The following is a 27919-nucleotide window of genomic DNA, read 5'->3' as shown; positions in this document are numbered from 1 at the left end:
GCGTTCTGTTATTTTCTTTGTTAGGCCTGTCCTGTAGTAGGTGACTTCTGGGAACTCTTCTGGCTCTATCAATCTGTTTCTTCACTTCCGCAGGTGGGTATTGTAGTTGATAGAGATCTTGTAGGTGTTTGTCTCTGTCTGAGGGGTTGGAGCAAATGTGGTTGTATCGAGGAGCTTGGCTGTAGACAATGGATTGTGTGGTGTGGTCAGGGTGAAAGCTGGAGGCATGTAGGTAGGAATAGCGGTCAGTAGGTTTCCGGTATAGGGTGGTGTTTGTGACCATTGTTTATTAGCACTGTAGTGTCCAGGAAGTGGATCTCTTGTGTGGACTGGACCAGGCTGAGGTTGATGATGGGATGGAAATTGTTGAAATCATGGTGGAATTCCTCAAGGGCTTCTTTTCCATGGGTCCAGATGATGAAGATGTCATCAATATAGCGCAAGTAGAGTGGGGGCGTTAGGGGACGAGAGCTGAGGAAGCGTTGTTCTAAGTCAGCCATAAAAATGTTGGCATACTGTGGGGCCATGCGGGTACCCATAGCAGTGCCGCTGATTGAAGGTATACATTGTCCCCAAATGTAAAATAGTTATGGGTAAGGACAAAGTTCAGCCACCAGGTTAGCCGTGACATTATCTGGGATAGTGTTCTTGACGGCTTGTAGTCCATCTTTGTGTGGAATGTTGGTGTAGAGGGTTTCTACATCCATAGTGGCCAGGATGGTGTTATCAGGAAGATCACCGATGGATTGTAGTTTCCTCAGGAAGTCAGTGGTGTCTCGAAGGTAGCTGGGAGTGCTGGTAGCGTAGGGCCTGAGGAGGGAGTCGACATAGCCAGACAATCCTGCTGTCGGGGTGCCAATGCCTGAGATGATGGGGTGCCCAGGATTTCCAGATTTATGCATCTTGGGTAGTAGATAGAATATCCCAGGTCAGGGTTCCAGGGGTGTGTCTATGCGGATTTGATCTTCTGCTTTTTCAGGGAGTTTCTTGAGCAAATGCTGTAGTTTCTTTTGGTAACTCTCAGTGGGATCAGAGGGTAATGGCTTGTAGAAAGTGGTGTTGGAGAGCTGCTGAGCAGCCTGTTGTTCATATTCCGACCTATTCATGATGACAACAGCACCTCCTTTGTCAGCCTTTTTGATTATGATGTCAGAGTTGTTTCTGAGGCTGTGGATAGCATTGTGTTCCGCACGGCTGAGGTTATGGGGCAAGTGATGCTGCTTTTCCACAATTTCAGCCCGTGCACGTCGGCGGAAGCACTCTATGTAGAAGTCCAGTCTGCTGTCTCGACCTTCAGGAGGCGTCCACCTAGAATCCTTCTTTTTGTAGTGTTGGTAGGGAGGTCTCTGTGGATTAGTATGTTGTTCAGAGGTATGTTGGAAATATTCCTTGAGTCGGAGACGTCGAAAATAGGATTCTAGGTCACCACAGAACTGTATCATGGTTGTGGGGGTGGAGGGGCAGAAGGAGAGGCCCCAAGATAGGACAGCTGCATCTGCTGGGCTAAGAGTATAGTTGGATAGGTTAATAATATTGCTGGGTGGGTTGAGGGAAATAGACAGAAGACTGCTTCCTCCTGTATCTTTTGAGCTGGGTAGACAGTGAGGAGTACCACAGAAAGTTTGACAGAGTCTTCAAGATGGTGATGGGATTCTAATGAGAAGAGTTTCCCTAAGGCCATAGAGCCTGTGCTACAGGAAAAGGTGAAATTTGGATCTTTTTTTTTGCATGTTTAGTATTTTTCCCCCTCTAAGAAATCAAGAGCCAAGGTTAAACATTTCCCCCCCACACACACACATAAGTGACTTTTAAACTCTGTTAATATCTTTAAGCAAGTAGATTTCTGAGTCTTCTGTCTTTTCAGTTAGCCATCTATATGGATATGGTCTGGTTAATGCAGAAGCTATTGTAATGGAAGCTAAGAAATGGAAAAAAGCACCCACCCAGCACATCTGCATTGGAAGCTCAGATAGGATACCCAGGTGAGTGGTCTCTTGTAGACTTCCCCCAGCACCAGGACTATGTGATGGCATAAATATTCTAGCTTGGGCAGACAATGCATAACCTCCATCATAAATAATCACTTTCTGTTACAGTTACTAATACTTGCCTGTGGATGCGCTCAGCTATCCCAGCGCCATGTATGGAGGTAAATTAGACTCTGTGGCAGGACCACGTCCCTGCTGGCTAGATCTCACCCACATTGTGTGGGCAAGGTCACACCGCCCAGGGGAAGCCATTTTTAAGAGTGTGGTGCTTCATGCCCCCTTGCACACACGCTGTCCAATACCAGACAACACCATGTCTGATTTTTGTCTCCGTGTTGGATGGGGAATAACGCTTAGAAAAGCAGACCTGTCCAGCTTAAAACTGGATGAATGGCCTGCCTAGTGTATGTGTGCAGGGGGGGTGAATAACCATGCCCTTGGAGTTGAGTTTGAACTCTGGTTTGACGTGGGGGAGTGCCCCCTGCTATCTGCATGGTGTTTGAAGTATTCATGGTGGCCAACTCTCATAAATTTTTCATGAGTCTTGTGATAGTTGGTGTTGGTTCTGAAAACCCCAGCTCCTGGAGGCATGTGAAGGAGTGAGCACGTCAGGGTTTTTTTTTTTGTTTTGTTTGTTTCTTTGTTTTAAAAGTAAGTTTCTAGCCCTCGTGGTTGCAAAGAGAGGCTTGGAAATGTGGAGCAAGGGCACTGTCAAGGCTCAGAAACCAGAAGGCAAATAATAATAACCTCCTGATATTTTGAACAAATATTGCACACTGGGTGCTTTTGATTTCAGAACCTGTAGGGATCAAGTTTTCAAGCTTTTCTCTGCAGCCCCAAGGATTAGGTGTGTATCTTCCTTCTTAAATGGAAGCTGTGATTCTCACTCTGTTCAGAAGAGACCAAAGAAGACAATGACTTTCTGCTTTATTCTGCCACTTGCTTTTCTAAACACAGCATCGTCCACTCTGGAAGTCTTATGGAGAGTCTCGTGGTATTTAGTGCTTTTTCTGAACTCTGTAGATGCCCCTATGTTAGTGCCCAAACCTGCCAACATTCCCTACAGGGCTTACGAAGGGGAGCAAATGCTACTCTGGGGCGTGTTTGCAGGGGCAGGCCCTTAAGGATGGCTTGTGGGTAGGGAAGTGAGGAAGTTGCTGACCTCAAGGGAAGAAAGAGAGGCAAGCAAGTCTGTGGCTGGGACAGCAGTCACCTGAGCCTGGCAATTTGGTCCAGTTGTGCAAAAACTAAGGGTATCCCCTTATTTAGAAAATGAAGCCAGGTTTGTGTTGGTGAACAAAGGTCCTGAGAATTCCAGTGGCCTTGTCTCTTTTCTGATTTGCACCAAATAAGCAGGGATTTGAAGCTCTGTCAGAAGTGCTGTAGCAAGGGGACAGGGTAGTTTGTTTTTTTTTGTTAAATCCCTATAACTGGTTGGTTAGAAGCTTTTGCAGCAATTCATCTTTGCTGCTTCAGACGCAGCGTATAGGCTGATGGCAAGACGCAGGAGATAAGATACACTAGGTACATGCCAGTTCTGAGCCTAGTTCATTGTGTAAATGTCTGAAGGTACTTTGATTTGAATTTGTTTGAAATGGATGCTATTAATGAGACCATCCTCTAGCAGCTTGACTCAAATTCCTCTCTTCCAAACAGAAGCCCCGCAGTTGATGCATGCAAACTGTCTGGTTTTGCATATAGTTTTTATTATGATTTGCCATGTCTCCCCATCCCAGGGAGAAACTGCTATGAAGTGGTATCCCAGATGGAGTGACCTCTGAAGTACCAGGGATCTTCTATTAGGGTAGCTGGACACAAGGGGAATGATTCTGGAACTATCCACGTTGCAGGCAATGTCCTGAAATGAAGGACCATCCGGAAAACCCTCCAATTCCTCTGTACTAAAACTGGGAACAAAAGCTGTCTTGATCATATCAGAAATCTTTTCTGCTGTGCTAAGATGGGGACACCAAGAACTGGGCCTCATTTAGAGCAGCACTTCTCATACAATTTGTGCTGGCCATCTGCGCGAGATGTCTTTTTCATAGATTTAAAGGCCAGAATGGACACTATGTTCTAGTCTGACCTCCTGCATAACCCAGAGCATAGAATTTCATCTTGTGACTCCTGTACTGAACCCAATAACTTGTGTTAAACTCCGGCATACGTTCCAGAATGCATCTGGGCTGGCTTTCCTGGTGTTCGCTACTTCAGAGTTTTTTATAAACAGTGGAAAGACTTCAAAGTCAAAGGCAGGCCAGTTCATGGCTACTCAGGTGCAATTACGGGTCTTTTGTAGACCTTTCCCCCCCCTTTCTTTAGGCCTGATCCAAAGTCTCTGTTGAAATCAATAGACTCCCATTCAATGGATTTTGGATCAGGCCCTTTAGGGAGAAATTCCTTCTTCTCTTCTCTGGTGCAGTAGATCTGTCAGCCCAGGCATTAAAGTTTCAGCCTAAATGGAAACAGGCATGTAAATGTGTTTCTCATTGTGGGAATTGATGACCATGAGCAGAATAGTCTGTTGGGCCAGATTAGTCGATCTGGCTCTTAAAGAATCAAAATTTCTGGTAAGACACATCCTCCTTTCCAGAACAAGTGATTTGCTAATCAAAAGATCATTATTTTATTGGAGCAAATAGAGACTGCAAAGCAGTTATGAATTTGTAGCCAAAGAAGTTCATAAAACAGTTTCTGATACAGACCCTCTTTTTAAACCAAGGAGGAATGTGGCCCTAATAATAATACTAATTAATAAAAAGTTTGTGATCCATAACTCATAGATCTTTGAGGACCGTTCAAAACCATTTGGTTACCACTGAGCCCTTCAGCAGACTGGTGTTATAAGTAGGACAATGTGTTGTGATGCAGATAGCATCGATTTGTTACTGTTTGTTGTGAAATAATAGGAAACAATGAGTAAACAAAACAAGTTTGTTGTGGTTTCCAGACATGAACAGGGGAAATGCAATTGAGGCTGGCAAGTGAAGGAAATGCGCCCAGATTCTTATTTCATTAAGCAGCCCCTCTGGCTCCTTGTTTAGCATGAGTATGTGGAAAGAGATGGGGGGGGGGGGGAGAGCAGGGGGGGAGAATAAGCAAAGCTACAAAGAGTGGTTTAGCTTTAATTTGTCAGGACACTTTCTCCCTTGTTGACCGTGTCTGTGAATGCCATATTGTCAACCCCAAATGCTCAAATCATGAGTCAGGCTCACCAAAAATCCCGAGATTGGCCTTAAAATCCTGAGATTGTGTAAAAAGACTAGATGGGGGGGGGGGTTCTTTTTATTTGCCTTCTGCTTTTTGAGCCTTTGGGCGCACTGGGGTCACACTTTGAAGCTTTCTCCACACATGAGGGCTAGAAAACTTACTTTTTCGTTAAGAATAAAGGCTGAAATCATCATGTACCCACTTGACTCCAGGAGTTGGGACTTTAAGGCAAGCAATAACTATCATGACTCTCATGACAAAATCATGAGAGTTGGCAACATAATATGAGGAGGTTTCCATCCATCCACCTACCAATCCACCCACGGGGGTGTGTGTGTGTGTGTGATATAAATATCTGTGTTGTGCACGCACACACACACAGGGAGTAAAGTATCACCGGTGTAAATATTGTAGTGACCTGGTGATGAACCAGGTTCTGTGTCTTAATAGCCGGTGGGAGTTTCATACGAGTTACCTACCTGAAGCCAGGTGTAACTGAATTCAGATGCTGCAGCCCAGTCCCTGAGGTTTAAACACAGCATTCCTCTTGCTGGTGATGTCCCCAAAAGACCTGGCTTGCTAGATCTTTAGGCCATTTTCGTGCTGCATTAAGTAATTTGTGAAGTCTGTCTGGAAGGAGTAAGATGTTTTGGCCTCATGGTGGTGTCCAGTGTTTCTGATTACTAACTCCAATGAACTTTTTCTGAACCCTGAAGATGATTGGAAATTAGTCTGGCTTGATGCTTTTTTTCCCCAATCTTGCATAGGAACAGTTTATAGCTAGTCAGGCACAACATAATGTGGAACTGCAATTGGCTGCACATCATTCCAGAACTTTTCCCCAGATGCTGCTGTGGTGGGTTCTGTTTCACCTGGGTGTTAGACACCTACACAGCAACAGATTTCATCTGCCTGCCATCAAATTCAGTTTTGGGCTGGATATAAAGCCACCCTAAGGGCTCTGGTAGATGGGTGATGTAAGGAGTGCCTGGAGAAAAGCTGGGATGTTCTGCACCGGGCCCTGGTGCAACTTTGTCTTAACTCTTGTCTTATACTTAGATGGGAAACTCTTTGGGGGCAGGGACCCTCTTTTTGTTCTGTGTTTGTACAGCACCTAGCCCTGGTGCTGGTCCATGACTAGGCGCTACAGTAAAACAACTACTATATAATAACCTAAGTGTAAAATACCATGTTAAAATCTTCATGTTACAGTCACTTTGGACCAGAAGGACTAGTTGACAAAGCCACTAAAGCAGCCAAGACTATGAATTTTTGAAGCTTTTAAGTCATGAAGAGAGAGGAGCATCTTGAAGTGTGTTCCTGGTGCATGCAAATAATGTTTTCGAATACTTAGAAACCCTCCTAGGGAATTACATCACTGTTTATAATTATTTAGATTGTTTGTTTGTTTTTTATGACCAAGGCAAAATAAAGGCATGCTATGTAATCCCTGCAAGAATCCAAAGCATATGTTTGGCAGTATCCCCAGAGGAAACTTGGGGAATAATTGAGAAAATGCTCCCTCTAATAAATTATACATTAATAACACGGCTGAGAAATTCACTGGGAATTAATCCTTTGGTGGGTGGCGATTGTTTGTGTAGTTAGGAATGTGGTCGCTGAAATTTGAAAATTTCAGTTGTGAAGGATCCAGCAGCTGATATGAGCAAACATCAAGCCAGCCGGGCTAGGTTTGGAAAGCAGGGTTTTAAGAGCAGTTGGGGGACTGTTATTCTTGTTTGATCAGCTCCTCCACGGCATGTGTTTTCAGAATGAGCAAGTGCTGTAGATTCCACTCAGTATTCTACACAGTAGCCAGAAAAGTTTAATCAAAGGAAGGAACTCAGTGGAGTACTTCAAAGATTGTTCCATAATCTCCCAGCACACTGTGGGGGTCAAATTCTGCTCCCTTTGTGTCTGGGCACAGGAGACCCTGCCGCAGTGTGACTCATTCACTTCTGCTGTCTGGGAGGCAGGATCTGGGGAGCCTCTGCAGGGGCCATGAACCCATTTTTCACCGCAGAGCCCACTTCTTTGGGCATCTCCATGTGCTGCTGGCAGAAGTGGAGTTGGTGGTTCCATCCATCTGCTGTTCACTCCTGGAGCTGACCCTGGGGGAGACTTCTCCAGCACTGACATGGGAGTAATGGCTGTTTGCAGGGCTGTCAATTACTTGTGTGCCCACAGACCTCCCCAGAGCACAGCCTGTGGGGGGCACCTCTTGGAGAACTGAACGCTGTGGCCAACAAGAAGGGTCAGCGAGAACTGGCCTCGTAACATGCAGCAGGGCCAAATCAATTACAGTCAGCAGATTCCATCTGCGTGGCCATTGTCCTATTCTTTGTGTAACTCAGTTCCCCCAGTGATGGCACATTGCTCTCCTTTCCATTGCAAACTGCCCTTGCTTTTCCTCTAGGGACATCCATGCCGACCAGACGGTGCGCACAACCACCGTGACCAACGCCTGTGCCAACCACTACGACCAGCGCGTGGTGTACCTGGAGCATGTCATTGTGCGAGTCAGCATTGAGCACCCTCGGCGCGGGGACCTGCAGATTAACTTAACTTCTCCTTCAGGGACGGAGTCTCAGCTCTTGGCAAGAAGGTGAGAACCGCTGAATCTATATGGCCATGCAGTTGCAGCAGCAGGCACAGGGCCAGGTTAGCCTGGGACTGGCTACCATCATGTTTTGCACTGTCATTTTAAAAGAAGGGGCAACTTTTCCCTCTTCCTCACCCCTCCAGCCCCCCATGCTTGACTGGGACATGGTGAATCTGCACAGAACTCTCCTGGAAAATGTCAGGCCAGAAGGGGAATTCAGTGGCAGGCTTAATGAACTGTGACTTTGAAACAAAGGGCTGAAAAGGTTCATTTTGAAAATGTCAAAATGAGGCATGGCGTCTATCTTTAAAAAGGGAAACAAAGAAGATCTGGGGAATTATAGACCCGACAGCCTAACCTCAATACCCAGAAAACACTGCTACTGATTATTATACAGTCAACTGGTGAGCACCTAAAGGATAACAGGGTAATAAGCAAGAGCAAAATGGATTTGTCAAAAACAAATCATGCCAAATCAACCTAATTTCCTTCTTTGGCAGGGTTATTGGCCCAGTGGCTATGGGGAAGTTTAGTCATGATATATTTTGATTTTTAGAAAGGCTTTTGGCAAATGTGATCTAGATGAAATTACTATAAGATGGGGGTGCATACCTGTTTAAAAGGCGGTAGTCAAAGAGTAGCCGTCAATGGTTTGCTTTTGCACTGGGAGGACGTATCTGGCGGAGTCCCGCAGGGGTTTGTTCTGGGTCCAGTATTATTCAGTATTTTCATTAATGACGTGGATAATGGAGTGGAGAGTATGCTTATAACAGAATGACAAAATGGAGAAATGGTCTGAAATCAACAAGATGAAATTCAGTAAAGACAAGTGTAAAGTACTACCCTTTGGAAGAAAAAACAAATCAACTGCATAGCTACAAAATGGAGAATAACTGGCTAGACAGTAATACTGTTGAAAAGGACCTGGGGGTTATAATGGACCACAAATTGAATATAAGCCAAAATCACAGTGCGGTAGCGAAAGAGGCTATTATCATTCTGGGTGCATTAATGGGGGTGTCATATGTAAGATATGGAAAGTAATTGTCCCTACTTGGTACTGGTGAGGCCTCATCTGGAGTGCTGTGTCCAGTTCTCAGTCCCACACTTTAGGAATGATGTAGAGTGGAGAGAGTCTGGAGAAGAGCAACAAAAACTATAAAAGATTTAGAAAACCTGACCCTTGAGGAAAGGTTTTAAAAAAAAAAAAACAACTCAAACACAAACTGGATGTGTTTAGTCTTGAGAAAAGAAGACTGAAGGGGAACCTGAGAAGTCTTCAGATATGTTAAATATCTGTTATAATGGGATGGTGATCAATTATTTTCTATGCCTGCTGAAGGCAGGACAAGAAGTAATGGATTTATCTACAGTAAGGGATATTAGGAAACTTTCTAACCATAAGGGTAGTTAAGCTCTGGACTAGGCTTTCAAAGGAATTTGTGGAATCCCCATCATTGGAAGTTTTTAAGGACAGGGATTGTCTAAGTTTACTTGGTCCTGCCTTAGTGCAGGGGGCTGGACTTGAGGATTTCTTGAGGTCCGTTCCAGCCCTACATTTCTATGATTCTATTAAATGTTTCAACACTTCCCAGTTTTTTTTCCCCTAAAACCATTTGCCAAATTTGATCTAAATTAACAAAACGGAAAATGCATTTTTGGTGGACTTACTATTTGCCAAAAGAAATGTTCCAGTTCTAGTATGAAACATACATACATCTTTAATGTATGGGGAAAAAACAAACAAACCCCAAACAAAACCCCCAAAATAATAGCTTTGATTCCTAGTGGCTCTTCTTTGCAAGCTATAAACTGCTTCACAGAACTTTTACTTTACAAGATAGTGGCTGTTCCAGAAATCTCACAAGTGGGGATGAAGGTGAAGTAGGAAAATTGGTGTGTGTTGTATTCCTAAACTGAGTAATAGTTTTGGCCTTCCAAATTCTGGTCCCCCTGCTGTAAGTGTGGATGAACTTCATCTTGAGAACTTCGAAGTGTTTGTAGACGTTAGAAGAACCCCAGACTGCCATCTGGTTACTGATTCCTTCATTAGAAAAGCTGCTTTCCCCTAGTCCATTGTAGTGTCCGCTCTTCCCTGGAACGGATAGTTCAATTTACAGTTGGAATATGTTACTGGAGGATTTGCAGCTGAGACGTGAGCTGACTATGATCAGGAGTGGTGGCTTCACACAATCGGCAGCGTCTCCCCACTTCTCAGCAATGATTAAATAGCAGAGTACTGTGGTTACAAGACTTCATTGCATGTCCGTGCTATGGAGTAGTCTCCTAAATTGAAGCCACACTCGTGCAGCGAGCAAGATACATTTTGTTATGCAAGACCCTTGGGTGGTGTTTTTGTCAACTATGTTTTGCATAATCTGCTGGGCAAGGCTGAGAAAGGGAACGTGCATAGGAGTATTTTGCTTCCCCTCCAGTTCTGTGGCAGATTATGTAACATCTGGAGTCTCTGCTGTGGTTTAGAGCTATGGGCCACACTCCCTTTCCCTGGGAACACCCTTTGTGGGAGATAGGAGATGACTAGGGACTTACTAGGGCTGAGGGTCTGGCATGATGAATATTTGGTCTTTAAGTTTTTGGTAAATACACTATGAATTTGATTCCAATATGATGCCCTGGCCACACCCACGCCGAGCAAACTGCTACATTGAAACGCAGCCGTATCGAGCACTCTGTACTGTGTCTGCAGTATGGTTTTTAATATAGTTCAACAATGTGCTTGGGAATGACTTCAGTAGGACTCCATGTGTGCATGCGGGGTGTGTCCTCATGGCTCTTGGTGCAGGATCAGGGCCTATATAGTATCTAGAAGATGCCTGATCAGTCCAGTGCTCAAGGCCTTGGTGTAAATACCCTGAATCAGAAGCAGACCCAGTGGTGGATGTTGAATTATTACCAAAAAAATCGATGTTCCAAACCTTGGCTCTTAATTTCTCTCTGTAACCAGGTGCTATTTTACCAGCAGAGTCTCTGGGTAGATTATTTTTACAATGCTGTGTTCTGCCCTTTGGGGTTAATTTTTATTGTAAGTCGTGTACGAGCGTGAGATTAGAACAATGGTTCCCAAGCTGTTGGCTGGTCTCTTAGCGTTGGCTCTCCTGTTTGATTCTAGCTGCTAAGTTGCATTAAAAGATACTTTCCGAATGTTAATTCTCCATGGCAGGCAATGCTGCCGTTGCCACAGGGATGTTACACCGGTCCTGATGGGAGGGGAGGTGGCCTGTGCCATCACCAATGGGATGGGTGTTGGACACAAGATCATCTCGCTGTTAAGATGCAGCCCATTCTAATGAAAATCTTTGGGAACCCCTGACTTAAGCTATGTCTACGCTGTGCCACAGTGTAGACTACGGGGCTGTGAATTGCAGAGTGCACCAAACTGTTGCACTTTATCTGCTCCATGTGGAGGCTTCTGGCACAAACTAAAAGGTACCTAGTTCATGTTAACATTGTCCTCTTTCAAACAGCACTAAGTTACAGCAAGCTGGGTACCTTTTAGTTTGCGTTAGCTGTGTCCACACGGAGCAGTTAGAGCGGGGGAGAGCAAACTTTTTGGCCCGAGGGCCACATCGGAGGTGCGAAACGGTATGGAAGGCTGGGTAGGGAAGACTGTGCCTCCCCAAACAGCGTGGCTCCAGCCCCCTATCCGCCCCCTCCCACTTCCGAATCCCCCCCCCGCTCCTTGTCCCCTGACCGCCCCCCTCCCCAGGACCCTCGTCCCTAACTGCCCCCACTGCTCCCTGTCTCCTGACTACCCCTCCCCCCCGAACCTCTGCCCCATCCAACCGCCCCCTGCACACTTACCCTTACCAGGCCGCTTAGAGCAGCTGGACCGGCTTATTTGAAAGCCTGGGAGGTGGGCAGGCACAAGCCACGCTGCCCACATGGTGGTGTCACTGTGGGGGAGGGGGGCCAGTGGGGGAAGGGCCAGGGGCTAGCCTCCCTGACTGGGAGCTCAGGGGCCAGGCAGGACAGTCCCGCGGGCCGCAGTTTGCCCACCCCTAAGTTAGAGCATAGCACTGTCCGTGCACTCTGCAGTTTGCTCCTGGGTTGTCCGCACTGCGGTGAGAAGCCATTAGGGTGTATATCTCTTAGCACCTTGCAGTGCTCCCTGTTTAATTGTCTTGAGTAATGCATTGACACTACTCCTCAATTGCAGAGTGTTTGATATCTCTAACGAAGGATTTAAAAACTGGGAATTCATGACCGTCCACTGCTGGGGGGAGAAGGCAGAAGGGGAGTGGACTCTGAAGATCCATGACATGCCATCCCACATGCGCAACCCAGAGAGGCGAGGTGAGCACAGTGTTGTCTTTCTAGATTGTCAGCAGTAGCATCTGAGCTACTGATTTGGTGTAATGCATAGAGCGCAGTTGTCATGCTCCTTCACTGACCGTGTCGTACTTGATGCAAATGTCTGTGCTTACTTGGAATTGTGCTTTCAGCTGGGTTTGTTGGATAGAACTTTGCCACGATTCTTAAGGAAAATGTTGCAATACAAAGCACAGTTTCAAATGTAGGTGCCTAAACGGAGTAATAATTTTGGCCTTCCAAATTCTGGTCCCCCTGCTGTAAGTGTGGATGAACTTCATCTTGAGAACTTCAGAGTGTTTGTAGACATTAGAAGAATCCCAAACTGCCATCTGGTTACTGACTCCTTCATTAGAAAAGCTGTTTTCCCCTAGTCCATATAGCTGTATCTATACCTAAATCTGGTGATCAGTTGTGTTCATCCACCAAGGGTAGGACAAGAAGTAACCGCCATAGTTTGCAGCAAGGAACAATTAAGTTATATATTGGGAATATTTTCTAACTATCAGGATAGTTCAGTACTGGAACAGGTTATCTCGGGAGATTGTGGAATCCCCATCACTGGAGGTTTTTAAGAACAGGTTGGACAAATGCCGTCAGGGATGGTCTAGGTTTACTTGGTCCTGCTGCAGCATAGGGGGCTGGACTAGATGTCCTCTCGAGGTCTAGTAGGACTTGATGTGACGAAATCTGATGAAATTCTTTATGCTGAAGGGGTCGACAAACTTGTCTATCAAAGGATAATCTAAGAATTAATTGTAAAATTAACATTACTGTGAAACTGAATTTGCTGACCCCAAGAACGAAGGTGATAAAATCAGAATATAATGGTTCAAAACAAAGAAATGTAAAAGCCTTAATTTAATGTCTGGAGTTCTGGGAACATGTGAATGGCCACGCTACTTCAATTGCTAATGCTGTGCACTGCCTTGGGAGCAACAAATGCAGTTCCAGAGTGCGTAAATCTGGTGAGATTGTTTCACTGAAATCTGAATCGAGGCAGACCACAAACAGCCACCAGGCTATAGTCAAGGGACTTCTGTGGCAGCAAATAATGACATGAAGTGTGTAATAAATACAGAACTGGAGGAGGGAAATGGAGGCTTAAATTAGATTAAAAGGAGTACCTGTGGCACTTTAGACAAACAAATTTATTTGAGCATAAACTTTCATGAGCTACAGCTCACTTCATCGGATGCATGCAGTTTTCCATGCTGCAGCTCACGAAAGCTTACACTCAAATTTGTTGGTCTCTAAGGTGCCACAAGTACTCCTTTTCTTTTTGCGGCTACAGACTAACACGGCTGCTACTCTGAAACCTTAAATTAGATTGTTGGTTTTTTTTAAAATAATTTAGTAATTAATTTGTAAAGTCAAATTAATTTTGACCTAATTGGAGAATAATATTTCAGCAGCTGTGCTGATGAGCAGCAATTAATTATTAGTAAGGCTGCACTTCTTTCACGGAGGTTAGAAGTCACAGATTCTGTGACTTTCTGCGACCTTGGACTTCCGCAGCAGCTGGTGCAGCTAGCCCTGGGGACTGCAAGAGCAGTGGCTGGTCCCAGGGACCGCCCCAAGCAGCGGTCCTGGGGGTGCCCCTGGGGAGCATCTGAGCAGTGATCCTGGGGGCTGACCCAGGGCCAGCAGCACTGGCTGCTGGTTGGGGAGGCCTCAGGAAACACCTGAGCTGTGGTCCTGGTGGTGCCCCAGGGACCGCCCAAGCAGCAGTGGTCCTGGAGTGGCTGGAGCAGAGGCCTGAGGCACTCGGAGGCCATCTGGAGAGTGTTCCCTGGGAACAGTGGCCAGGGGGCAGTCAACCCCCGGCACTGAAGCAGGGCCTCCCACCCCAGCAGGGACCCCCGGAGCAGCTGGGACCCAGAAGTAGAGAATTACTTGGGTATTTTTGGTAAAACTCATGGACAGGTCACAGGCCGTGAATTATTTATTTATTGCCTGTGCCCTGTCCATGACTTTTACCAAAAATACCCATGACTAAATCTTAGCCTTAATTATTAGGGCACTGCATTACATGGGATTTTAAAATATTTGTTCAATGAATAAAAATGAACATATTAAATTGTACCATGGCAAGAAACTGAAAAGTGTTGAAACAGATACAAAAAATATCAGAAAAAGGAAGATATTTTCAACGAGCTTCAGATGCTTGCTCCCCCAAAAATTGACATTAGCAGAAAAAGCAAATAAAATTAGCCATCAGATTAGAGCCACAGCTAGAAGAGAATAAAGTGGCAAGGTATAAGCAGCAGTTAGGGCAATAGCTGGGGAGCTGAGAGACCTGTGTTCAATTACCTCCTCCACCTTAGGTAAGTCACTTAGTCTCTCTGTGCCTCAATTCCCCATCTGTAAAACGGGCATAATAGTACTTCCCTAAGGTGTTGTGAAGATGAATACAGTAACAGATGGTGAGGTGCTGAGGTACTGTGGTGAGGGGAGCAATAACTGATGGGAGAACCATAGATTTTTTTTTTTAAATGGATGTGAGTCTCTTTAGGGGCAGGTTTGCAAATATAACTGTGGCTAGAATTTGCAGAGAGGCTCAGCACCCACATTTGGGCTCAGAATTTCAAGGGAGTTCAGCTCCAGTTTAGACACTAAAGCTAGTGGCCTGATTTTTCAGAAGAGTGCGGCTTGTTAGGTGCCGAGCTGTTTGAAACTGTGGCAATGGAACTGAGAGGCCAAGTCCTGCGGTTCTTCCTCAGACAAAACACCCATTGGTCTAATATCCAGCATCCAACCCCAGCGATCCACATGCTCCCATAACTAATACATGAAGTCCAGGAAGCCTTTTGCCTGGGAGCATTTAATGTTTAGGCACAGTTTGAGGTCTGACATCCAACTGTAGTTAAAACTCCCAGAGCCAAGAAACGAGGCATTTCTGTACTTGCTCTTTCTCCCTGTGGATGGCTTCCTTTTAGGCATAGTAGTCTAACCTGGAGACAGGAGTGGTGACAAAACCTGCCTGCTGGTGCACCTCACTAGAAAGCCAGGTATGTGTGGATCACAAGCTCTTGCCACTGATTTGGCTCTGATTGTGTGAGAGGCAACTGTTTCAGTGGCCGTATTTGGTTCCTGAACTACCCGACACAAACTCTTTATTATAAGTTGTTGTTTTTTCCCCCCCTTCCTGTTTTTTTCCCTACCAAAACAATTTGGTGAAACTGCCACAAATTTATGACTCATTTTGGTATCACCAAGTCTGCATTTTTCACCTGAAAAGTTTTGGCTGAAAAATTTCACCAGCTCTAACCCTAAATTAAATTGTTATAATTTCCTCATGTAGAAAAGACTTCTTCTAGAGATGCTGCTTTTCTACTGCTTCTTAAGGCCTTGTAACTTGTTCTCATTCACTCCTGAGCATATTTATTCCATTTAATCAGCTCTATAGTGCGTATCTTCCATTTGATGCAAGTTACCACTGTCCTGAGCAAACCCAGAATAATCTACTGATGTTCCTTCAGACTGTCTTGTTTACAAGCCAATGGTGCTGCTTGCTTAGTCCTGTTCTTAAAAATCAATCATGTTAGGGGGGAAAAAATCCTCTGTTTAGAAGACTGTGGAAAACAGCTCTAAAAATCTTTAACCTGTGTTTGGAGATATGGACAAAAATAAGTCTCTTTATCTCCAATTATAGCTTCTAGAGTTAATGGCTCTCTCCATAGTTCAGTTATTAAGCAGCTAGTGAAACTGTAGTTTATCACACAGGAGTTAACGCATTAAAAATTCCATGGCTGCCTTGAACTGCTACCTTAATTTAGTAGTTTACCTTAATTTAGTAGTTTACCTTAATCCAGAATCTCTGTGGTCTAATAAAGATTTGTATTCAATGATCTTGCTTGTGCTTTCTTGGCTGCTTTTATACCTTACAAATTTTAGAAGTGTGATGTTTCCTGGCAGTTCTGCTGGGTGTCAGAACTCCTGGGTTTTGGTCCTATTTCCACGACTGCATTCCTGTATGTCCCTAGACTAATTGTTTTACTTCTGTGTGCATCGGTTTCACCAGCTGTGAACTTATCCTCACCTCACAGCAGCAGTCTGAAGACTTAATGATCCTTGTTTGTAAGGGCCTTTGAGAAGTGGAAGGTGCTATGGAAAGGTGATGTGTTAGTCTACTGTCACTGTTGCATCTATTGCAGGGAAGTTAAAGGAATGGAGTCTCATTTTATATGGAACAGCCGAACACCCTTACAACACAACCAGTTCCCATCACTCCCAATCAAGGATGCTGGAGATTTCAATGCCCAAAATGGAGCCCTCTAAAGCAGCAGTTTTCCAGAGTCAGACGGAGGTGGTGGAAGAGGAGGAAGAATACACAGGTAAAACCTCTGCAGCACCGTGCTGTTTCACTTGCAGCTGAATATTGTGTCCCTACAAAAATCAGGACCTGCCGGTGCAGATATAAACACAGCACAAAATGTCTATGGTTTGTTTCCTTTGGGAGAAGAGGAGAGAAAAAGAGAATGTAAATCCTTATCCTACCTTGCCTCCGCACCCTGGCCTCTGCCAGCAGTAGGCCAGATTCAGCTTTGGGGCACATAGGAAGTGTCAGACTGGAGGTCCAGCTAGTCTAGTATCCCGTCTCTGACAGTGGCCAGCACCAGCTGATTCAGAGGCAGTTGTGAGGACCCCACAGTAGCAGATGTGGGATAATCTGCCCCTCACATTGTCTCATTCTGATCTCTAAGCATACATCTATAGTGCAAAAACACAAACGAACAACCCTGTGACAGTGAGTCTGGAGCTCAGGATAACTGGGGCTCATGCTATGGGCTCCGAGACCTTCCCCCTTCCTGAGTTTCAGAGCGCTGGCTCCAGCCTGAGCAGGAACTATGTACACTGCTGCTGTTAGCCAGGTAGCACGAGCCCTAGGAGCCTGAGGCAGTTGACCTGGATTCTGAGGCTAGCTGCTGCATTTTTGTTTTGGTGGTGGTTGTGTTTTTTATTTGTGGTTGGTTTTTTTTGTTTTTGTTTTTTTGCAGTGTAGACGTACCCTAATAGAGATTGGCCTAAACCCTAAAGCATGAGGTTTATTGTCCCTTCCCCAAAAATGTTTGTGATTGGTTTCTTTATGTAAATCAATAAAAAAAATAATCAAACAATGAAAAGGACAAAGTAAATGACTGACAGCTTGTATGTGTTTCCAAATCCTGCACGCTTCATGGGATCACCAATGGAGATATGCAATTTTACAACTTGTCAAAGCTGCAAGATCAGATAATACACAACCAGACAGTCCTATGTAGATGTAACATGTTAGGGTTGGGGAAACAGTAATAAAGTAGCAGAAGAAATGCATGAATCGGGAGAGGAAGGAAGGAGGGGAACAGGGTTGGAGGGGGTAGAAGAAGGGTTAGCTGGAGTGGAGGTCTGGCTTTCTTCAAGCCATCGCAACAGTTTTATCCAAATGTATCTAGAAATGGGGTCCAAATTTATTCAGATTCATATAATTTCTCTCTGTGGCATTAAGCTATCCTTTCTTTGACTGCTAACTCAGACACTCTTACCACTGTTCTATTCTGGGCATAAGCCTCCTACTCCATTTTTTATTAACATTAATTGTGACAACTCTGGATGATCTTGTTATCCGTATAAAGGTCCAATCCCAGTTTGAATCTTGCTAAATTTTTAGCCTCAATAGGTATGTCTACAGTGCAGTGTAAGCTGCGGATTCAAACTCGGGCTCAGGCCCCCATTCTGTCTACACACAAATCACACTAACTCAGGGCTTGGACCCAGGGTCTCGGAACCCCATGGGAATAGAGGGTCCAACCCTAAGGGCTTGTCTACGCTTACCATGGGATTGACCGGCTATCGATGCATCGGCGGTCGATTTAGCAGGTCTAGTGAAGACCTGCTAAATCAACTGCAGATCGCTCTTCCGTCGACTCCTCTACTCCACCGGATCGGGAGGAGTAAGGGGAATTGACGGGAGAGTGTCTCCCATTGGCATCGCATAGCGTGGACCCTGCAGTAAGCAGATCTAAGCTACGTCAATTTGAGTTATGCTATTCACGTAACTCAAATTGCATAGCTTATATCGAATTTCCCCTGAAGTGTAGACAAGGTCTAAGTCAAGCCAGGACCCAGGGTTCAAGCCCTATTGCTTTGCAGAATAGATGCAGCCCCCCTTGACTCATGCTCTGGGAGTCTGCCAAAAGTATCCCACAGTTTGACTTCCTTTGTCCTCTGGACAGTCAAGTTTTGTGGACAGTCAAGTTGTTCCATGCTGCACCACAAGCAAAGAGCTAAAGTGGCCTCATTTTGGGAGGGCGCCAGGGAACTCTGGGATATGGGTGGATTTGACCCCCATAATATAGTGTAGATGCTGGGTCCCCAGGTTGGGACCTGGGGTTCAACAATTCCTAACCTGGAGTAACAAATGAGAGTAGATACTCAAGCCCTAGGTTAACAAACCTGAGGTCTGCTAACTCGAGTTCTACTAACCCGGGCTTGCCTTGCAGTATAGACATACCCAATGACTTCCTGGGGCAATGAGCTCTACAGTCTAATTATGTGTTGTGTGAAAAAGTTTCCTTTGATTGGCTTTGAGTTTGCCGCCTTGTTCATTTTATTGTAAGTGGGTGTATGCGAATGCAGCTCTGACTTCATAGGAGAAATTCTGCTGAGAACACTAGGCCTGAATTGGGTCTCTTATATTTTACAATGGAAATTGATCCCAGTGCCCCAGATGCTGGCTGTTCTTTAAGGATGGGATTGCTCAAAAGATCTTGAGAGTTAGACATCTCCCATTGAAATTTTCTGGGGTTTGGGCCCTTCCCTTTGGCCCCTTAGAAAATTCCAGCCTGTGGAGAACACTGATACAGCCCTGGCAGCAACCTCTCTTCTGTAGTCTTGGTAGAGGATAGCAGGACTTACAGAACGCATCAGTGGGGTGAAGCACCACCACAAGACTGCTGAGCCACACTGTAAAGATTATCCAAGTCAACAGGTACAGGGGCTGCCCAAGGAAACCGTATAGATGCTGCAAGGCTGTAATAAGAAGCCCTGGTTTATTAACTGAGGTTCATGAAAAATGTGTCCTGGTTTGATTCTCACTTAGGGTGTATCTGCAGTTCAATCCGAAGGGGGACTGTAGCACAGACATGGCATGTCCCGCACTGGCTTGGTGACAAATTGCAATGCAGACAGGGAGGCATGAGCTTCAGTGCAGGCCATACAAGTATGCCAGGGCCCTGGTATGTGCTTGTATTGATGATCTGCACTGAAGCCTCCGCCCCCACATGTACACGGCTAGTTTTAGCCATGCTAGTGCAGGTAAACCTAATGCAGGTATGTCTACCCCTGCTGCAGTCACACCTCCAATTGCAGTGGAGACATACCCTTACACTCAGGCTTTGTCCACACTACAGCTTATGTCGGCATAATTTACGTTGCTCAAGGGTGTGAATAAACCTCCCCCCGAGTGACATAACTGCTCGTATGCACAGTGCTATGTCAGCGGGAGAGCTTCTCCTGCTGACAGAGCTTCTGCCATTTGCGGAGGCAGTTTTATTACACTGGCAGGAGAGCTCTCTCCCGTCAGCATAGAGCGTCTTCACCAGACGCAGTGCAGTGGTGCAGCTGCTGTGCTGTATGTGTAGACATGCCAGACGGCTCCTTTCCAGGAAGCTCAAAGTACATTTGCATGACTTTATGGCTCTGCTCCATCAGCCAGATCAGTATACAGGGGCCTAGTATGAATGAGAATCGGCCCAACCTATCTCCACCCACTGACTTTTATGTCCTTCTTCTTCTTTATATTATGGTATTGTCTAGAGACAGTCCCTGCCCATGGGAACTTACAGCCAAAGTGAGAATTGCCTTGTAATTACTGTTTTAGTGCCACGAATGACTAGAGGACATGAGAGAGAGAGAAGGGCGGCTGAAAATAAATTCTCTCTACAGCATAAACTTGTATAATTACATGTAGCACCTTTAGCAACACATGTGACGTAGAGAATTCACAAGGTGCCCACAGGAGGAAAGCTATAACGGGATTTTATGGAATAGTAATCTGTTCTGTGGGCCTTTGAACACTGCACCTAAACGATTAGCAAGAAAAGCCACCTAGTTTTGGTTTGGCAAATATTCTTCATAAATATTATGGCTGCTAGATAAATATTGGGCTGCATTTTGAACATATACCTCTCATTTATGCAATACCTTCCTGTATACCAATGAAACTGACAATTCAGGAGTCAGTGAAGGATTGGCTTAAAGAATTTTGGAATGGACTCCTGCCTCTCCTATTAACACTACCACCAACGCAGCTGTAGCTGTCTTTTCCAGCTTGTTCCAAAAAAAATTTAAATTATTTGCACACTAGTCTGTTTTTTTTTTTCCTGTGGTCTTCTAAACTATGGTGAGGTGCAAATAGGTAGTTTTTGAAAATCTGTACAATATGGATGATTTTTAAGCTTGACTGGAAGGTTCTATATGAGCTGGGCAGTCGAATTCTTAGGACACAAGTCTCTCCTGCCTGGGTCTATCTAACCAACCTGCATCTGTAATGAAATTGAACTCTCTGGAGACCTCTGTGTTCGCCAGCTAATTTTGGTAGCAAATCATTCCCACACCCTTTCTCCTTTATTTCCCAGCCACTTCCCCATCTGCACACCCACCCTTCTGATCTCTGGTTCCTAGTAGCCCAAGTGCCTCAGAACTAAACGTTTCCAGAGTTTGGTGAGGGTGAGTTATAGCGTATTGATTCAGGCCCCTCTTGAGTTACTAGAACACCATGATACCTGGTTAAGGCGCTGGTGAATGTTAAGACTAAGACACCTCTTCTCTAGCACTAGGCAAAATTTTTCTCACAAAGCCATTTTTTTTTCAGAGAACAATCCAGATTCGGTGACACTAAACCATTTTGCAAATTTGTGTAAATCTTGCCAAATAGTTTTGATTGAAAACCAAATCAAATTCCGAAAACCTCAAAATATTGTAATTTTTCGGTTCAAAATCACGTTTGTTTAAAAATTTCCTTTAATTTTATTTTTTTAAAATCCAAACCATGACAAAATGTTCAAGATTGAAACAAAACATTTCAACCCAAAACTGATTTTTTTTAAAAAAATATTTTGATTCAATGAAAATTTTCAAAATTTTCATTTTGACCCCAAACAGTTTTTTTACAAATTCTTTTCAGAATTGCCAGTGAGTTGAAAAATTGTTATTCGCCCACCTCTACTCTCCTCCCATTTCCCACTTCTCTGTTTTCCTCTGGACCAAGTGAAGCTGCTAGTTCCAGAGGTCAGCTTCAGCACATCTCAAGAGAGTTGACCTGGTGGTAGCAGTTGGAGAAGTCTCTAAAATGAAAGTTGAGTTGGTTCAATTCTTTCCATCTCCTGGCCAGCGCCTTTGTTGCAGTGTATCATTACAAAGTCTCAGGGGTAGCAGAGTACTGCAGTCTGGCATTGCCTAGTGTTTGAGTTGCAGAGGTTTTAGGGGATATGACTTTGTAGTTCAATTGTCAATAGATAAAATATTCATAATAAAATAAGGTTCAAGGACTAGACAATGGGATATAGAACCTCTGACCTCTAGGTCACCAGTTCAAATCCAGCCACAGATGGCACAGCAACTAAAAGCTATTACCATCTGCTAGATCATTGATCTACATGGCTTCAGTCCTGTTCACGGTGTCTCTGCGGGCACACCATAGTGTGGGCTCTTGCTGGTGTCTGTAGAGGCCAGAATAGAATGGGCAGTAGAAACACAGAACTGCCCTCCACCTTTCTGAGTAGCATGAGGCAACGTGGGCTGTTGCTGTCCATGCTGGTTCTGCTGGTCCCTGGGCAAACATGAGCCTTCGGTCACCCAGTGGCCAATCCAGCATCATTCTCAAGATTCACCCGAGAAGAGAAACAAAACATTAAGCTGCAGAACAGCACGTGAGCATGGTTGCTGTGAACTAGGGGGATGGCATCTCAGGAGCACGCTACAGTCTGTCACGGGGCTGCACTTGCAATGTTTTGTGCACTGCACTGCAATGCAATTGTGTTGAAGGCTGGGCAAGTTAACCAGGTGGTTGGTGTGAAAACAGGGTCAGGTGGGGGGGGGTGAGCCATGCTCTCTGAGCATCTAGAACCAGCCTGTTTCTGGGAGGAAGGGCACCAGAGTTAGAAGCTTTCTTATCCAGCCTAAATTCCCTTGCGGTTGTTGGTGCTGCTGTGATGCACACAGTGGGGTGGGAGGAAAGTGGGATGGGCTGCTCTGGGCCGTAGAGGGCTGAGCAGCCTGGACATATCCACCAGCCCACACACTGACGGTAAAGAAATGGATGCTACAAGGGGGACTGTGTAAAGGAACAAAATTTAAAGTTAAAAAATGACCTGTTTCATTGCCCCTACCACAAATTGGTCGTGCCGATGTTAGGAGAACGAGAAAGATCTGCTATTTCCTTGCACACGGAGATTGGGTTGGTTCCAAACCCTTCAGAAAAACATTCCACAGAAAGCCAAACAGGACCCTGCCCCACATAAAATACAACTGGAACAGGAAAGGATGGGAGAAATACAAAAGTGAGGCTGGTGCTGGTGTAGATTTGGGGGATGTGTGTAAGACTCTTTATTTTAAAAACAAAACAAAACAAAACTCTGGCGGGACTGTCACCAGAGGCTGAGATTTTTGTAGGGATGGGGAAAGGCTAGGGGCAAATGCTAAATTATGAAGAGAAAAGAATGTTGTTTGGGAAGATCAAGAATGTTGTTTGCAAAGCTGGAACACAGGCCCAGCCCTGTGATAGAACTATGCGACCAGTGTGATATGCCCCCTCCAGTGATGGCTGGACTACGTTGAGGTTAGTAAGCTTGCTATAGCCTTGACCAACGGAAGCAAATCTTTTAGCTCCGGCAGTAGCGGCTCATGCTTTTAGTTCCAGAGGTCAAAGGTTCAATCCCCACTGCCGATAACCCTCCCAGGGATGTTACATTACATATCTGTATTAGACCTGCTTTGAGCAGTGTTAGTTGACACAAGGTGAAATCCTGACCCCGTGACAGTCGATGGGAGTTTTGCCATTGACTTCAGGGGGGGCCAGCATTTCACTCACAGTACTTAAAATACTGGCAGCAGCCAATGGCCTGGCTACGCCAGGGCCCCCAGTGTTAGTAACTTGGGTGGAGTCAAACTGGAGGTCGCAACGGTGGGAAGTCACTGCAGAATTTCCCATGTGTACATGAGTCTGTTGGCAAGACAGCTGTCAGAGACACAGCCTGGTATCTGGTGCCTCTTGTCTCCCTTCTCTGCCCTTGTCTCTATAGTCAACCCCCCCCCCTCACCCCCCCCCTCCGATTATACTTTTCCAGTTACTTTTGTTATGCCCCACAAAGCTGTTTCCTCAGATGTCCTTTTCCTCTGATGGTGATAGAATAGTATCACATGAGATGGCCATGGTAGGTTTTCAAAAGTCATTCAGGCTCATAGTCACTGCTTTTGGAGAGATTTCAGTCGCTGTATTTCCTGTATCACTTTCCCTTTTGGGGGCGTATATGCACCTATAGTTTTCTTCCAACTGCCACCTTCACATCTGATTGGACGATGCTATTGCAAAAGAATTGTCCTAGCCGGAAGCGTCAACCTGAATACAGCACATTTAAAGAGACACGCCTCTTTTTTTATCATTCCCTCTGAACTTTATTTCACTCTATAACAAATATGAATTAGTAACATATGAATATGGATCTGTTACTGTTGTGATAGCCAAATATTATTCTACTAGCCAGGTAATATAATAGCTCAGTAGTTGTTTAGGAGAGAACCACACACACACACAAAATCAAAGCGCATCTTAACATAAACACATATGTATGTTTGTGCAAATTTTTTTCTTTACATATAGAACATGGACACGAAGTCTTATTTGACTGCTGCGGTTTGTCCTTCAGCTGTTAGATGCTGTGTAGTGCTAGGATGGTAACTCTCTCTGTCCCCCTCCTCTGCATACATGTTAGGGGGACAGTTGACAAGTAGAATGAAATGGCTTTCTGGCCCTTCTGTGTTAATTTTAAAATTCTCAAAGTAGCAGGGCCAAATCTATCCTGTTTTATCGTTCTCCGGAGTGAGCCCCCATCAGTACAGTTTCTCAGCACCTTATACCTTTACACACATGGGGATGGGACATAAACACTTGCAGGGTGTGCTTGGAAGAGCTTGTGCAAATTCTTTCAGCAGAAATCTCTCTCTCTTTTTAAGGTCCATGTCATCCTGAATGTGGCAACAAAGGCTGTGATGGTCCTAATGCAGATCAGTGCTTGAATTGCATCCATTACAGTCTTGGAAGTGTTAAAACTGGCAGGTAATGATGTTATTTATTTGCATTACAGAAGTGGCCCCTTTGTGCTAGGAGCTGAATGTGCTACTAATAAGAGACAGCCCCCCCCCCCCCAGCTCCAAATAGCTCATAATCTAAACAGACAAAGGATGGTAGTGCACGAGCATTATTGGTCCCATTTTACAGATGGGGAAATAAAGGCACAGGCATGAAGTCACTTGCCCAAGGTCTTACAGGGAGTTTGTAGTAAGGCAGGAACCTGAACTTTGATCTGCTGCATCCTCGTTCAATGTTTTAACCACCAGGCCTTTGTTTTGTTCGCAAGTTAGTGTATGATGAATGCGCTAGTTTAATGAAATATCATCTGAAAGAGAAGCCTGGTTGAGATCTGTTAATAGAAAGACAAACCTGTTGCCTGTAGTGGGGAGGAAGGATGGTCTTGTGGTTACGGCAGCACCCCAGGGCTCAGCAGACCTGGCTCCTGTTCCAGCTTATGCCATGGGTGACCTTGGGCAAGTCACTTAATCTCTCCAAACCCCACCTGTAAAAGGGGGATAATGGTACTTCCCTGCCTTCTAGGGCATTGTTAATGTTTTCTTGCGTGATGAGTGTCCTCGAAAATTAAATCATTAAAGGTCACCGGTTCCAATGCCACTCCAATGCCAGATTGGTAGTTACCGAAAGTTGTTTCCATCTGACTGTTGTTTGGGGGCTTATGTGCCAGGTTATATTTAATTATTATAAAATCCTTTGGGTGCATGCTTGAATGAACTGCTCTTAGCTCTGTCACTTCCTTCCTGTGTCATGCCCGTCTTTCGGGTAAATGGAGGACTTCATTCCACTGGACTGCTGATCTGGCACCTTTCATAAGCACTAGTATTCGTGTGAAAATGTATTTTAAGAAAGAGGGCGAGCGCGGGGATTCCTGCTTTAAATTGGGTGATGGACGGCATAAGGAAGACATAGGGTGTAATTTTAAAAAGGACCTAGATGACTCAGAAGTCTTGGTCCCATTTTCAAGAGGCATGTAGGTGCCAAGTCCCTTGAGACTTGGACTCTGAAGGGCCTACATTACTTTTGAAAATGGGATGTAGGCACCTAAATCACTTTGGCTCTGTTGAAATTTTTGCCCATAGAACTAGTTATCAAGTCAGTGTGCGTTAAACATTGGGGAAACTGTAGGAAACTTTGAATCCCATGCTATGTATGGGAGTGGTTTTAAAGACCATTCCCAACCACTGAAATTCAGTTTACACCTTGCTAATTAATAAAGAATAAATAGGAGTAGATTGTTTTAAAGGATGAAATGATCTAGTAATTCTGCAAGTAAAAATGCTGATGAGGGGAGCTGTCTGGTAGGATGACTGGTGTGCAGTCGCCATCCCACTGAGACAGTCAGACCCGCGAGTGCTGGAGTTAATTGCATAAGCAGCATTTCTTTACAATAAATGCCAAATGAGAACCAAGCACTTGCACTGTTAAACACCAGACTTAATGAGCTGAGAATACTGTACCTTTTGGGAACTGGGATCCACACTCCTTTGCTTTCCAGATGTCTAAATGTGCATCTGTTTAATTTATACTTGGTAGTATAATCCTTGGAAGCCGGCACACATCATACTGCCACAACGCCTAGAAGTCCTGACACCTAAATCTTCTCTTGGATTGATTGTCTAGAAGTCCTAACACCTAAATCTTCTCTTAGATTGATTTGAATCTCACATGAAATGATTGCATACTGTCAGTTCAGACTTGGTTATTGCAACTTGTATTTTACAAAGCAATCCCACCTGAATATCTAATTCCACAAAGATCATACTATGACACTGTTTAATAGTATTTTTTTCCAAACGCCTGTAACTTGGTAGAATGACTCAGCAGAAACAAGAACATAGGTGCAGTTAGCAAGAGATTTCCTCAAGCTCAAAGAAAAGCGCAACAAAAATCTCCTTTAACCCGAGGTTCAACTTAGTCCTAATATGATTTATATTGCCTTAACACCTAGGAGCCCCAGTCACGTACCGGGGTTCCGTTGCGCTAGGTGCTGTACGAAGAACCAAAAGATGATCCATGCCCCAAAGAAATGACAAACTAAGTATAAGATAGATAAACAGAAGAACATAAGGAAACAATGAGACAATAATACCAGATGCTTCCCCAAAGGCTTTCTTCTACCTCTGTCTCCTTTATTTCTAAGCCTTCGCCTGAACACCTGTGCAGGAGGAAAGTGAAGCTGAGCTGAGAATGATGAACTACAGGTAACCAATATTAGTCACATAGCTTAATGCGCTCCTGGAAGACACACGGATACCGTGGTGATGAAGGCATCATAACAACCTATGTAGAATAGAAAGTTAGCCCCTTGCTCACTGTCTAATCCCTGGATTTATCACCGTACCTTTTTGCCTTACAGTGTAATCTCTTTATCATGTGCAATTGTTGGGCCAATCCAGTGAGGCGTAGAGCGCCGTCCACTCTCGTTGACTTCACTGGATGCATCTGGCAGAAGTGAGCCCTCGGACATTGATTATACATCTGATTTGTTTAATTCTTCTCCAGGGTGTGTGTGAGCTCGTGCCCTTCGGGGTATTTTGGGGACAACGCAAGCAGGAGATGCCGAAGATGCCAGAAGGGGTGCGAAACTTGCACGGGCAGGGGCCGAAACCAGTGTACATCTTGCCGACGTGGTTTCTATCACCATCAGGAAACACATGCATGTGTGGTGTTCTGTCCAGCTGGGTTTTACGCTGATGAAAGTAAGGAGGTGAACCATTCACAGACTGGAGCATGAGAATGTGGGGGTGGGGTTTTGTCCCAAATGAACACGAATGGAAGAATTTAAGAAATCTAAAATGTCAGGATGGAGCCTCCATGTGACTAGCTTTTGAATCACCATCTAACAGGCAGATCTCTACTGCAGTCAAGTTTCATATGGCACTCTCGCTGCTACTAGTGATGAGAACCAGAATGCTACAGTAACGTGAGACAGTGCAAAGAAAAAATGCACAGTGCCTCTTCAAAAATTGGACTGATCATCCTCACTAATAGGCCCACGGTGATAAACTCCCAATGCTTTACAAGCATGAACTAGCTTAACCCTCACAGTGCCCCTGGGAGGTAGGACAGTATTATGATCCCTGTTTTACAGGTGGAAAAACTATGATGCCAAGGTCAGAGTCATAACTTTCAAATGTGCCCACTAATGTTTTCATTTTGGGGTGCCCGACTCAAGATATTTAAGACCTGATTTGCACAACTCCAGTAGACTTCAGAGGGAGCTGTGGATAATGAGAAACCTCTCAGATTCAGCAGCAGAATCAACCTCTCAGAATTCAGCCCCCAAAACCTGAGGCACTGTTAATGAACAGTTCTGGCCACATAGCCAATAAGAGGCTGAGTCTGGACTGGAACTCAGGAATTCTCCCAGCGCCATGCTTAGGGTAGAAGGTTGAATGAGTTAAGCACCTAACTCCCGTTGAAAGTCAGTGAGAGTTAGCT

The 27919-nt window shown here is 44.8% G+C and overlaps 1 protein-coding gene across 1 annotated transcript in view; it reads left to right on the top strand.

Annotated features, from left to right (window-relative positions):
• PCSK6 (proprotein convertase subtilisin/kexin type 6) overlaps nucleotides 1–27919 on the top strand; it is a 119566-nt gene that overhangs the window by 79347 nt on the left and 12300 nt on the right. The window contains exons 11-16 of the mRNA XM_048867611.2: nucleotides 1865–1982; nucleotides 7615–7803; nucleotides 11978–12114; nucleotides 16287–16466; nucleotides 24343–24445; nucleotides 26981–27177. Of these exons, the coding sequence (XP_048723568.2) occupies nucleotides 1865–1982; nucleotides 7615–7803; nucleotides 11978–12114; nucleotides 16287–16466; nucleotides 24343–24445; nucleotides 26981–27177 (924 nt within the window). The remainder of the gene's footprint in view (nucleotides 1–1864; nucleotides 1983–7614; nucleotides 7804–11977; nucleotides 12115–16286; nucleotides 16467–24342; nucleotides 24446–26980; nucleotides 27178–27919) is intronic.

The sequence above is a fragment of the Caretta caretta genome, chromosome 10, assembly GCF_965140235.1.
Source record: "Caretta caretta isolate rCarCar2 chromosome 10, rCarCar1.hap1, whole genome shotgun sequence".
NCBI classification, from domain to species: domain Eukaryota; kingdom Metazoa; phylum Chordata; order Testudines; family Cheloniidae; genus Caretta; species Caretta caretta.
Note: the sequence above shows the minus strand (reverse complement) of the source record. Positions and strands in the feature narration are given on the sequence as shown.